Source organism: Brachypodium distachyon, chromosome 2 (assembly GCF_000005505.3).
Source record: "Brachypodium distachyon strain Bd21 chromosome 2, Brachypodium_distachyon_v3.0, whole genome shotgun sequence".
Lineage (NCBI taxonomy): Eukaryota > Viridiplantae > Streptophyta > Magnoliopsida > Poales > Poaceae > Brachypodium > Brachypodium distachyon.
The window spans coordinates 4,465,442-4,478,745 of record NC_016132.3 but is presented as its reverse complement, the minus strand read 5'-3'; the positions used below and the strand labels follow the sequence as shown (position 1 = coordinate 4,478,745).

The 13,304-nt window shown below is 43.6% G+C and overlaps 2 protein-coding genes and 1 long non-coding RNA gene across 4 annotated transcripts; 2 read left to right on the top strand and 1 right to left on the bottom strand.

The window, feature by feature from the left end:
- Nucleotides 1–529: 529 nt before the first annotated feature.
- Nucleotides 530–2,270, bottom strand: LOC100843949 (venom phosphodiesterase 2). The gene has a single exon (XM_003564884.4). It carries the CDS (start codon nucleotides 2,192–2,194, stop codon nucleotides 773–775), a length of 1,422 nt encoding a protein of 473 aa, XP_003564932.1. The 5' UTR covers nucleotides 2,195–2,270; the 3' UTR covers nucleotides 530–772.
- A 1,502-nt stretch (nucleotides 2,271–3,772) lies between these two features.
- LOC100845776 (PRA1 family protein F3) lies at nucleotides 3,773–6,956 on the top strand. Of its 2 annotated transcripts, none has more exons than XR_730253.3 (2): nucleotides 3,773–5,482; nucleotides 6,355–6,956. XR_730253.3 is itself a non-coding variant. In XM_003564890.4 (2 exons), exon 1 carries the CDS (start codon nucleotides 3,997–3,999, stop codon nucleotides 4,579–4,581), a length of 585 nt encoding a protein of 194 aa, XP_003564938.1. In that variant the 5' UTR covers nucleotides 3,777–3,996; the 3' UTR covers nucleotides 4,582–4,609; nucleotides 6,355–6,956. The 2 variants fall into 2 exon arrangements, 1 of the variants encoding a protein (XP_003564938.1); XM_003564890.4 differs by having other exon boundaries at nucleotides 3,777–4,609.
- A 286-nt stretch (nucleotides 6,957–7,242) lies between these two features.
- LOC112270624 lies at nucleotides 7,243–13,196 on the top strand. Its single transcript, XR_002962939.1, has 4 exons — nucleotides 7,243–7,473; nucleotides 10,376–10,604; nucleotides 10,685–12,801; nucleotides 12,888–13,196. It is a non-coding gene; the product is annotated as an uncharacterized LOC112270624 (long non-coding RNA).
- The last annotated feature ends 108 nt before the right edge of the window (nucleotides 13,197–13,304 follow it).

Here is a 13,304-nt window from a genome sequence, read left to right as displayed (position 1 = left end):
TTGCTACGAGCTAACTGTATAATTTGCTGCCAAATTCCGATGTCAGAGCAAACACATTGCAACATAGAATCAAAATGTGTTTGCACTTTGCGAAAGAAAACAGGTTCAATAGTTTGGTGCATGCACAGACAATAGAAGATACGAAAGTACAGCAAATTATCTTATGTAAGAAGTATAGTCTTGAGATAAAGCTGCATCAGACTAGAAGCAATACACCTCTTTTCAATAGGATGAACTAGCAGTTGATATATAAATTTTGAAATGAGGTTGCATAAGACTAGGGGCAACACACCTCTTTTCAATAGGATGAACATGCAGTTGATCCAAGTCTATATTCCATGGATCATAACTCAATTTGTTGTATGGTAACTTCTTCTAAAATCTCCGATAGTTGCATGGAACTATAAATAGTTATATAAAGAACAAGGACACTTCTTTTGCAAAAAGAACACGCAGGGGCAAAAGATACCAAATGTTTATCCACCAGCGGAATCGGCATCAACATCAACTCAAGCAGGAAACGATGAACTTAAAGAAGCACAAGTGATTCATTTGTCATAACAGAAAATCGAAGGTTGAACATGATTCACATAACCAGATGATAACCTTAAGGAAAAAAGACACTCTAGTAGAAGTATCAGCAGTAGTGAATAGCTGCATGGGGCAGAAGTCAAATTTAAGAAGTGTACAAATACAAATACAACAAGAGATAATACCATCAGAGTATCTTTTGTCCTCTAAAACCACAGCCCTTGTGTACATCTGTGATCATTTACTCACTTGGCAAAAGAACAGTTCCAGGAAAGGAAGCTGAACCGTTGTTTGGAGCTGGCTTCAAATTAAGAATGGAAGCAATAACATTGTATATCTCCACATTCTCAAAGGAGGGCACCATTCTACCCCTCTCAAACCGAGGTCCATGTGCAAAAAATATTGTCCTCATTGAGAAGAAGGCATTGTCATACCCATGCGCCCCTCCACACTCTTTGCTCTTCGATCGCTTCTTCTCTATCTTATAACCTTCATCTACCAGCCCAATAATTGGTGGTATCCTGTAATTTTCAGAGTAGTGCAGGCGAGAAGGCAAATCCTCTTTCAAATAAATCTTCAGATATTCCCCGTTCTTCACCTTCCCAGACCCCAACCCTTCATTCATTTTCGCCACGACATCAGCTGGTGACACACCATCTGGAGGCCTGATTGCCAGCAATGGTGTCGTCGATAGAACCCAGTCATTCTTCACCTCAATCCAAGGAGCTAATTCCTCGAGAATCACTAGCTTCTGGTCGCAGGTCCCAACCATCCCATGATCCCCGACCAATATAATGTTCACATCCTCAAACACGCCCCTAGCTTCCAAACCAGTGATGAGCCTTCCGATCATTTCATCAATCCGCTTCACCGCATCTGTGATAAGTGGGTCGTCGGGACCTACCTGGTGCCCCTGGTGATCTGGATCCTCAAAGTACAGTGTCAGAAACTGCGGCATTTCGTCAACCGGAAGATCAAAATAACCAAGGATCGCGTCAACCCTCTCCTCGAATGGCACGGAGCCATTGTAGTGGCGGCAATACTTGTCGGGGCAGTCCCAGGAGCCCTTCTTCACCTCCGAGCCCGGCCAGAAGTACGTGGACGCCTGAACCCCCTGATCGGCGGCGGTGACCCAGAGGGGCTCCCCGAGCCACCACTTGGGCTCGTGAGAACCCATGTTGAAGTGGTCCCCCGAGATGGGGTCGGGGAAGAAGTTGTTGATGATGCCGTGGGAGGAGGGGTAAAGGCCGGTGGCGATGGAGTAGTGGTTGGGGAAGGTGAGGGTGGGGAAGACGGGGATGAGGCCCTCGGCGGCGGAGGTGCCATTGGCGATGAGGCGGCGGATGTGCGGCGTGGGGACCTTGTACTGGTACCCGAAGCGGAAGCCGTCGGAGGATATTAGGAGGACCACCGGCTTCGGGAGCTTGGAGAGCGGCCGCGCAAGGGGTGCGGCGGCGGACACTGTGGAGATGGGCGGGCGGAGGAGGAGGAGGTAGGCGGTGGCGAGGGCGAGGGCGGCCGTTAGGAGCATGAGGAAGCGGGAGGCCGTGGGGGGGTGGGGAGAAGCGGCGGAGTGGGACTGGGAGTGGGCGAGGAGGGCGGCGGTGGGCGGCGGCGAGTCGCCGGTGGAACGGAGATTGACGGAGAAGGGCGGAGCTGCCATTGGGACCTGGGAGTGGGAGATGCTTTTGAGAGTTTGCTCTCTGACTTGGGGTTTGTGGTAGGTGCGGCGTGGGGGGGAAATCGTGTCGACGCGGAATTGCGGATCCGGCCGACGTGCGCCCCGTACTCGCAGTCGCGGATCGTGTTTCTTTATTTCTGAGGGATTCGGAGATCGTGTTGGCCTGTTTTGTGAGTGGGCTTGGGCTTGGACGCTTGGTCCTTCGGTAGCTACTCTTGGAAGTACGGCCCGGTAATGGCCCGTTCCCATCTCTGTTATCCGCTGTACCCTGCAACAGCGCACCCTACGTGGATGTTTTAGCCTGTCAGGGAAAGACACGTGGGACAAACCAGCTTACTTCGTGCCACGTGGACCAGTCTCCTGCGTCCTTGCGTGTCTACCTTGCTATCGAACCCATTTTCTTTATCAGAAAAAGGTGGGCATGAGCAAATTTTTCTCTCTTTTCTAATGGAACCCGTGCTGTTCAGCTGACTTCTTTTTTCGTTGCTCAAGTTGCTCAGGTCACATGCATCGCCTGACAACCTATAAAAATTTGTGATCTTCGCGATCTTCGCCATGCTGATAGATTGATCATTTAAATAAGTAAGAAATGAGACAAATCTGCTAGGCTGGAAGCCACGAACGGGTCGAAGATAGACGAACTGAGTTTGTAAACAATGCATGGACTAGCGTTTACATAAGGGCATCTTTGACAAGGAATACTGCACCGGTACCAAGAAAAAAAATGGTCAATGTGAGAGATGAATACCACAACAAAACAGTGGTTATTTAAATAAGTAATATGTACTATATGGATATCAAGACAAAAAAAAAATGACATGTGAATCCATCAAAAAAAAGAAGTGAATACGAAAAAAAAAACATATTAAAAGAAGAAGAAAAAAAATTAGTACTATATCAACCACGTTAAAGATGCCCTAAGTACATGACCCGCATAGGAAGAGTTAGTCTTTATGTAAGTGTCGTTACTAGTTTGCTACTAAGACATACTCCTGTAGCCCAACACAATGGTGCACCATGCATTAAAACTAGTGCCCTCAGCTTACCATCAACACCTCAGTGTGAATTGCCGAAGAGGCCTGGACAACCAGCTGACCAAGTAGAAGGAGCCGAATGGTAATTGAACAACATTGTTCTCAAAGATAGCAAAAATTCTTAACTTTCAAAGGAACCATGAGCTCCGTAAATCTCGATTAGCAATCGAAACATCTAAGTATGATACGAGCATTGATTTCACAAATGAAGAGACAGTTTCGGTATAAAATCTAACACTGCCTACCATCCAAATAAGTTTCGCTGATTTACTGTGTTAAATAGTGGCATCAAAGAGGGTGACTCACAATCCGTTTGATTTATTTTACTTTGCGAAAACATAAAAAGAAGAAGCATCAAACCGTGGCTTGGATGCCAAGAATAACGATTGAAGACACTGATTTTACTTTTCACTTCAAAATCAAATGAACATCTATTTTTCGGTCTCATACAAGTATCTGCCGAGAACTTCTGTTTGTTCCATGTGCGGGTGAAATCGCGGATTTACAAAAACAGGGGACGGTTGCCGTCCCAGAAACTCCTCGAAATTCACGTTGCCGTGTCGTGTATCCATCCGGGAAGAGCTCTCCAGGCTCCAGCCGGCTCCAGTACGGCAGCGTTCCCCACCATCCCCATTCGTTAATCCCATCGCTTTCCCCGATCCCTCACGAGTCTCCCTCCTCCCTTCTCCCTCTCCCATCCCCCCTTCGGATCCACCCCCCACAGCCTGTGCCCCCTCGCCGCCGGCGACCATGTCCAAGTACGGCACAATCCCCACCTCCTCCTCCGCCGCGGCCGCGGGGGCGCCCCAATTCGGGGGCGCCTCGCCGCTCGACTTCATCTCCCGCGCCAAGGCCCGCGGCGCGACGGCGCTGGCCACGCGCCGGCCGTGGCGCGAGCTCGCGGACCTCCACGCCGTCGGGCTGCCCCCCAGCCTCGGCGACGCCTACCTCCGCGTGCGCGCCAACCTCGCCCACTTCGCCATGAACTACGCCATCGTCATCCTCGTCGTCGTCTTCCTCTCCCTCCTCTGGAAGCCCGTCTCCCTCATCGTCTTCCTCGTCTGCATGATCGCCTGGCTCGTCCTCTACTTCCTCCGCGACGAGCCGATTGTGCTCTTCGGCCGCGTCGTCGGCGACGGCGTCGTCCTCGCCGGGCTCGCCGTCGTCACGCTCGGCCTGCTGCTGCTCACCGGCGCCACCGCCAACATCCTCTCGTCGCTTCTCATCGGCTTCGTGCTCGTCGTGTTGCACGCCGCTCTGCACAAGGCGGAGGACAACGTCGACGAGGAGGTCGGCCGCTGGTACGCGCCTGTGCCGCCGCCGCCGTCGCACTAGTGTGAGATCGCTTGCGCTCCAACCCATGGTTCGTGGTCCAATCATATTATTGTTCAGCACCGTGTAAAAATTGATGTTCTTCTTACTGCTGGATGCTGTATAATCTGTTTTTGTTATGCTACTGTTAGTCTGTTACTCGAATCTTGAACATCAATGCAAGTTTTATGGCACTACTTTGTGATGGGTGATTTTTTATCCATGAAGCTTCTCGTCCATTTCTCGAATTTACCTATATGGTTGATATCTCAGAGCAGCTAATTGTGCAATTGCATCTCAGATTGTCACAATCATGCTACTTGTTTAGTTAGTTAGTTTAGAGTTGCATGATCAAACAGATCCCTTTTGCTCCACGGATAATTGAGATAGCACCTTTCTAAAGTGAGATTGAGACATCTTGCATTTTCAGATGACTCGTCTTAAACTGCACTGCACCTGATTCGTTGCTAACTTGTAACAAAGAAGAAAAGAAACCTCTAACTGTGGTTGGTAAAAAGACATCATCTAGATGCGTCTGCAGATGTTTTCATAATTGCATATAGGTTAAGTAGATGAAGTTTAATTGACATCATGCAGATTTTGTGGTACCTCTAGCAGTTGTTATTATCAGGTTGTCCAAAGCACTATAAAACAACATGCAATCAAAAGAGTTATAGCAATCATACCATCTCTTTACAGCCTGTGACCCTAGTGTATTTCCCATTCCTGTTAATAGTTGCCAATTGGGTATCTATGTGCTTGTTCTTACATGGAGGGCAGAATTATTGTGAGTGCCAGCCAAAAGGAGATGGATGTTATGCAACAAGTTCGGACATAGTCTGAGAGACAGCCCTGGCCCAAATAAGAGTCAGTTTTGGAAGTTGTGGGAATCAATTCCTTCCCCACCTCACTTGACACTGGAGAGGTACAGCTAACTAACAATTGAATTGAATTAGCTTAGCTGTTTGTCGCGGACAGAGTACTGACTTTTTAAATTTGCGGAACGAGTCACAATTTTAGAGCGAAATCATCACACTTTAAGAAGCCTTTGTAGTTTCCAGTTGCTAAATATTTCTGGACATTCCCTACCTTTGTTTGGAGGAACCAGTCTTTGTACTTACAGTTTTTCACTTTTTGCTTAATTGAAGTTGGTGTTACTAAATTCTTACACTTGTTTCTCAAATTGGCAACTGATAATGTGATTTACATTAGATAGAGAGTAATGCCTTCCTTTGACATCTATCGGCTGTCTAGCGGTCTGATCACTACCATTTCATCTTATCTTACTCCTATGAAAGAAAACAATTGGTGGTGGCGGTCCATCACCTCTGGGATGCGTCACTTTTTTTCATCACTTACTGATTTGGGGCAAATCATTGAGACGAAAACGAATATGGATCATATGTTCTAGGTAGATCAATTATTAACAGTAGAACATTATTTTTTAGCCCGTAGAAACACACAGCTATTGTGCTAGTTATGCATAGTCATAACAACGATCCTGTTTCTTCATTTCTGATCTTCTATCAAACTTGAGGTTGACAGTAGTCTGTTGCAACAAATTGACAAGATCCACACCTGAACTATTGTATGTTTGGCAGTTGTAAATCTTGTCTATCGATGCTAAAAGTTCATGAATATAATCACTATTCTCATCTTGCGTGGAAATGTTGTGCTGAAAAAAATTGAATAAATTTGTTGGATCACATAATGGCCTCCAGTTCTGCTTAATTTGCTAATTTGTGTGTACAATCCATGTGAAGACTGATTGAAAATACCTATCTTTCGCTTTTGCAGGACATGAGTGTGGTTCGTGTGGCGATTTTGTTTGTCCTGTCTTCTTTTCCAAGTATTCCTGGAGTGTAAGTTGAGCATTGGTAGGGCTGGTTCTGGCCCAATCGCAACGAAGAACTTGTAGCTGGTGGTTCATATTCTGCAAGACAGCTGATTCATCTGAAGGTTTTGACCCAGTGGTGATGGAAGGTTGTAAACTCTGATTGTCGCGAACAGTTCAAAGCTTGTTCCCTTTTACACTTAAGGCGGCTGGGAAAATGTGGGTGACTGGTAATCATTCCGTTCATCTTACACACGCCATTTTGTTTCTAAGGGACTCTGTTTCGTGCTAGCCGCTCAGTTAAAACATGGCAAATCGGAATGTCGATTTGTGTTCCTTCGTTTTACAATATACAAGTCCTACTATCTCTCTGTAATCTTGTTTATGAGGCATGATCTTGTTTCTTGGATAGACAATCCCATATTCTGTACATGCTTCGACATTTTGTGGGTAAGCATGCGTGCTCCGGCACTCGTATGTCGTTGAAATAGAGAACAGTCCTTTGTAATCTTGTTTATGAGGCATGATGTTGTTTCTTGGAAAAAAAAATTAACCTTTTCTTGTATTGGCAATCCCATGTTCTGTACACTCTTCAGCATTTTATGTACACTCTTGAACATTTTATGGGTAAACATGCGTGCTCCGGTAGTCCGGTACTCTATCATCGAAAGAGAGAACGGTTACAGAAAACGAGGCGGTTTTTTTTTTTATGGGGGCGAGGCGGAAGACCCAGCCCAACAGCGTTGTAGACTGGGCTGGGAAGGCTAGTCCATTTTAGTTTGGGCCGGGATGTGCAGGACATGATGTCGTCCAGTCCGTGAGTGCGTCGCCCTGTCGCCCACAACTCCCACAGAGCCACACGCGCGCCTCCCCGCGCCCACGTCTCGGATGCTCCCTGAAAACCCCGACGGCAACGGTGGCGGCTGCGGGAGCCATGGCGCACCGCGCGTGCCGGAGTCTCCCGGAATCGATCGCGGCCGCATTCGGCTGCGCGGCGATCCCCTCCTCCTTTTATCCAACGCAGAGGTCTCTCTCGCGCCCCCCGCACTGGTGAACTCGCCGCCCGGCTGGCTCCGCTCAAGGTACATTCGCGAACACGCTAGGGTTCTGTTTGCACGGCTATGGGTTACACCGCTCCTTGCATGCTCTTTTTAGGGGGGTGTGGGCAGCGGCCGCGCTTTTTAGATTCTAATCCGTCGGTGATTTTTGTGATGCGTGCTATGGCATTCAGAATGCTAGATTGATGCTTGTGTACACTCTGTCAGTTCACCCGATTGTCCAGTATCTCGAGGGAAATTAATCATCACGCTCTCTCGTAACTCTGGCGATCGGAATGGTGTGTCCAAATATTTTCTTATTGAGAGATAGCGAGAATGGGAATCCCTCTGATGATGTGCTGTTTGAAACTTTGTCCACATGGGGTGCGCACATAACCGATTGCGGATTTTATGGACGACTGACACAGTGCCTGTGCGTTGCTACGGACTAAAAATATGTGCACTACATAATTAAAGAGAATGCTGTATTATTATCTTAGATCTTCTAGTCCATATTTGTTCTCATTTGTGCCGAATCAACAAGAAGTGGTGAGCCTAAAGGTGTGACGGACCGCCGCCACCAATTGGGTCTTTTATAAGTGTAGTGATAGTTGCCCATCTATATTATGATGAGCTAAAGTCAGTAGTATTCTGACACATGACACTAATTTTGGTCCTTTATTTGCAAGTAGTATGTCCCATTGGTAGTTGAGGTGTAACGCTTGCATAAATCACTCCATATGGATATTGATTTCACCAATTTAAACCAATGCCACATGAACAAACAGTGCCTTTTCTATGTGCCAGCTGGAGATAATCTCCTGCCGCAGAGGATCTTGATTTTCTTTTTGTGCACATGTCCTTGTGGTCAGACTTTTAGGGCTCCTAACAAGGCCCTAGTCAGTTTTAGAGCCAAAATTAACATTAAGGTAGTACTTAAATTTGTTTGGTCAACGTGGCCTGCTACATTTTCATGTAGGTTGTTGTGAATCATGGTGGATGTTTCTGCCATATCTTGGTTAAGCAATTTTACATGCTGATATAATTTAATGATGTTCAATTATCTGTCTCACCCTTTTGCATGACTTCATTACCCTTATTGTTAACTAGACTTTTGAATGTCATTTTACTGCTTTGACTAGATTTATATCATTTTGTGTACTCTTATCGTTTCTGACAAACACTCCTTTGATAGTAGTTCAATTGTGATATTTCTGCTGAAAGTAATATTCGCTGACAACAAGCCCATATGACATGCTAATAATTAAATTGAATATAGTACAATAGTGCTCAAATTTCTGTCCTGATTCAGAGCCATGACATTGGGGACTTATTGACAAAGGATGGTGGTTGCTTAAGGTCGCAAGCAGCGTAAGCAGGCATTTTTCTTCTTTAGTAAATCATTATCTACACATGTTACTTGTGATACTCAATTAATATGATCCTTGGTGATAGTGACAAGAAGAAAATATCCAGATCTTGTATTGGAACTGGAGTAAGTTACACCTGAGTTGTGTAATCAGCAAGAAGTCATTTGGATGACTTGTTAGGAACTAGTTGCTGTTTTGCAACCAATGTTGGAAGCCATTTACTGAATTTATTCCTTTTACGTTTTTGTCTAAGTGCCACATGCCTATCAATATTTTATCTTTAATACTATTTTAATTATATAATGAGAGTTGTTGATGATGATTGTGGTAATGTCACAAGCCCCACCTTCACTTTCATTTATAAAAAAAATCTGTAACAAAAAAAAGGCAAGCTAAGTTATACGTATACAATAAAGAGCCCTAAGAAAATTTAGCATGACAAAACAAGCTCAGTTTGCGGAACCATGGGCTTGGTGCATAGACGCAGAACGAGAAAGACACATAGGCGGGACTTCATGCTTTGGAGGAACTAATTGGAGCACGTAGCCAAGGACGGATCAGGCTGGGCCTGACAGCATGGGTTGACTACTCAAGATAGTATAATTCCTGTGTGCAGCCAAGCATGGGTAGTTAGCTAGTCACCGAAAAATAGAAGATTGAGAAACATAGTAGTGAAACATGTTTTGCTGATATGGGCCTATCATGACTGGAATATGCTTTCTGGGCTAACCTGGTGATTTAGCAAGCTCCTCACCTATTCGGTTTATTCTTTTGCTTGTATTAGATGTGTTATAATTGACTAGTGCACGACTGATTAACTGAATTCCAAAAGCTAGCTTGCCCGTTTCCTTCTTTCTTCAGGATGGGAGAGGGGAAGGCATGTAGGAGTAGTTTTCTTTCACTTTTAAAGCTTTATTGTCCTGCTAGGATTGTTTCTTTCCATGGTTTTCGGTTACTGCTTACTTTTCCTCGTCTATTCAATCTGATGGCAACTAGGCTATGGAAAACTGCAGTATATATATGGTATTATGATGGTCAGGATACGACTTCCTTGTCTCATTTCCTCCTTAACTTTGACAAGTCAGGAGCTTGCTAATGATTTGTCCCAATAGAGGGCTTCCCCGCTCTAGCCCAATTTCATTTCCACTAAACTGATCTGTGTACTTTTATCATAATTGAAAAGGCACGGTGTAGAAAATGATCACTCCACTGGCTTAATACTATTACTTTACTAAGCTAGTGTAAAAAGAACTTCCACAACCAAAGAATTGTCAAGTCACGTTGAATTGTCTTCCTATGGATGTATGTAACCTAGTCTAGTCTTATGTTGACTGAAAAGAGCTGTGAAAGAAATGATCATAAGCCAGAGAAGAGGTACTAGTAAATAATAATCTTTGCAAGAGTAAAACGTGAGGACCATGGCTTGCTTACTATTCTCGGTAAGCAACACCCTGCCTATCTTTTGTGGGACTTCAGTTGCGTGGAGTTTGGATACGAGAGATCTTCGTAGTAGCTGCCATCCAAGTAGTTAAGCTAGGGACGCGTGTTGACATTTACACTCATTCTTTGGATTGCAGTTAACTTGTTATATTGCGTCTACTACCCGCGTAAGTAAACAGGCATTTATGCACTGTTACTTTCAAGAAAGGAGATCAGCTTCCACTTCCATTCGATGTGGATAGCTAACAGGTCAACATTAATTCGTAAGAGAAGTCATGGTCAAGCCTGCCCAAATTGCCCATCCCCTTTGCGTGCAGGGAGAACAGTAGTTTCCACAAACCAGAGAATTAATGCAAGATTTCCCAGGTATGCATGCACTTGCTTTGATTGTTCCCCTGTCCTTGTCAACGTTGTTGCTCTTGCTGACTTGTGGTCAGTTCTTGCAGGCTGCGGAGTGGCAGACACTCTCAGTGCAGGGAGGGGATTAGGGTTTGATTTTTCTTTAACTGATTAATTGGTAATTAATTCACCGGCCCTGCCAAAATTCTCTGAACCGAGATGGTTCACAGGTAAGTTCTTATTCAGTTCTACTTTTAATTTTTTGTCACTGGGAGTTGAGAGAACTACGTTACTAAGAAAGTCAACACTGTATATGTTGCTGTGTATAGACGTTAAGATAGAGGTCTTATCACGTGCTCTCATGATGCATATCTTAACTAGGAAGGCAAGAAATACTGTGCTCTAAGACTTTCCTTTTTTTCCTGAAAAATATAGTACCAACTTGCAGTTGTAGTGTTATATTTACAGAAAACTTTTTACTTTTCACAGCATCAATGAATCTTGTGAAAAAATCGGTGTTAGACCCTGCTATCTCGATAAAAAAATTATCTCATGCCGTAATGGATGATGTTTTGCATGGAAAAATCACTGAATCGCTACATGATTGCTTACTACCTTGCATAAGGCAGAAGATGCTGAAATTACATTGTTCTAGAAGCAATGCAATTAAATTATTGGAATTTGAAACAATGGTCTAATGACGTGCTCCATTAAAACCTTGACATGGACGGTAAGACTTTGCTTAAAATTATTTATGTGAATGTGGAAAAATACCTCTTATCTTATCCATTAAAAAGTATTGCTGAAGAGAGATTTAGTCATACACCAAAGTATCTCTTGTTTTGTAGTACATAGAAGCGAAAACTACGTGCATCTGGTGGGCAGCAGGCCCTGGTTGCTGACATCATTCGATTAAAAATTTCTTCCTATATGATATCTATCCACCCTTTGAATTTTATAATCTTTTAGTTTGGAATCAATGATTGGTACATAACTCAAATCAGGGACATGCATAATATATTACATGTGTACTACTCTTGCCAACCACACACTAAAATATATGATTTTGCTCAATTGTCTGTTTTGCTGACGCAACGCCAGATGCACGCACTCCTGAGCTTTTTCAGCATTCTTCTTAACTTTTTATGATCCTTTGCACAGTTTTTTTTTAAGAAAATGAATTGTGGGTGTTAAAGGTAGCAAAGGTGGTGCCTGATTGTGTTGTGGTTGGTGCCTGAATGTGTAGGGTATTATATATAGTAGATAGTACACAAAATATATTGTATGTGTCTCAAATGGGAGGTTGGCTTATAGCACTAGAAATTCTCTCGTGATATTCTACATTAGTATGTGTCTTCTCTTGTACTCTTCTACTCCATTATAGTGTATCATAAACAATATGGGGCTGCCCTCTGAGGGAAAGCACCATGCTGGTTCACATCATCTAAATTATTTTGACGAGTGTATCTTAGAATAAATGGAATCCCAATCCTAGATCTTATCAGGTGGATATATATTGCCCTTGGACGTTTAGGTGTAACCGTTGTACATACGATACCACGCTCTCATATTGGCGTGCTCCCCACATTGCCTAATAATATTATATTAAGTTACTGTTTTTGAGTTTAAAGGCAACATTGGGTTGCAAGATACTGATAGAAATTTTGCAGAAGTTTTATCCTATTTTTGTTTCCTACATAGGGTAGTTTCAACTGTAGAAATACACTGTAAAACTCATATCAAATGCTTTCTTAATCCTCCAACATGAGCAGGAACACCATGTCACCTCAAATATTTATATAGTTTGACTTGGCATGTAAACATGATTAGAGTGACATTACTTATTGGATTCTAGAGAAATCAAAGCCATTTCGTTTCAATTCAATTACCAAAAGGAATTTCATATCCAAAATGTGTAGACATTAATTCCTTCGAAGAAATCCTGTAATCCAAGGGTCCCTCGAGCAATTTGTCCTCTTTTGAATTATTCTCACTTTTCCTAGTTTTTTTGTTGTAAAAAGAGAAGTGGACTGTTTAATTGATTTGAGAATCAGGTGGCTCATAGCCAATCAGGCAGCAACATATATACGATCATATATATCTATGTCGAGGAAAAGAGCGGACTACTGGCCCATCACCACGTACGTTGTCCTTCCAACCAAATTTAAGGTGTCGTTGTGATGGAGCAACCACGATGATGAATGTGATCCCTGAAACCAAACATGTAAGATTACTAATTTTTCCTTGCCAACGAATTTCATTTTTTTTGTGTGTGTGGGGAACTAATTTCAGTTTTCTTTTTGCACCCAGAGTATAATTGCAGCCTTATGGAGTCAGATCGTCGAGCAACACGAATTAGATGTGGCTTTGACTGATTGATTTCAGAGAAGGTATTCTTCATTGACAGTTATATTCTTTTAAACATCGATATCGTACACGCACAAGATAGGAGTATATATACATCTCATTCATTTAACCACTCTGCACTATTAGGAAATACGTAGGAGTACAAGTAAAGTACAGCGCGCCATTTGCCAAATCAAAATAATGTACACTGTTGGTAAAATTACATGGACGTACAGTAAGTCCTCCCTAACCAAATGAAACCGGTCGTACGTACGTTACATAAGTATGGCTACTAATCGCTGTGCATCTTTCCTTGCTTGGATCGCGTGTTCAACATGACGAGATCTTTTACCACATTGTACGCCGATCATTCGTCTTGTC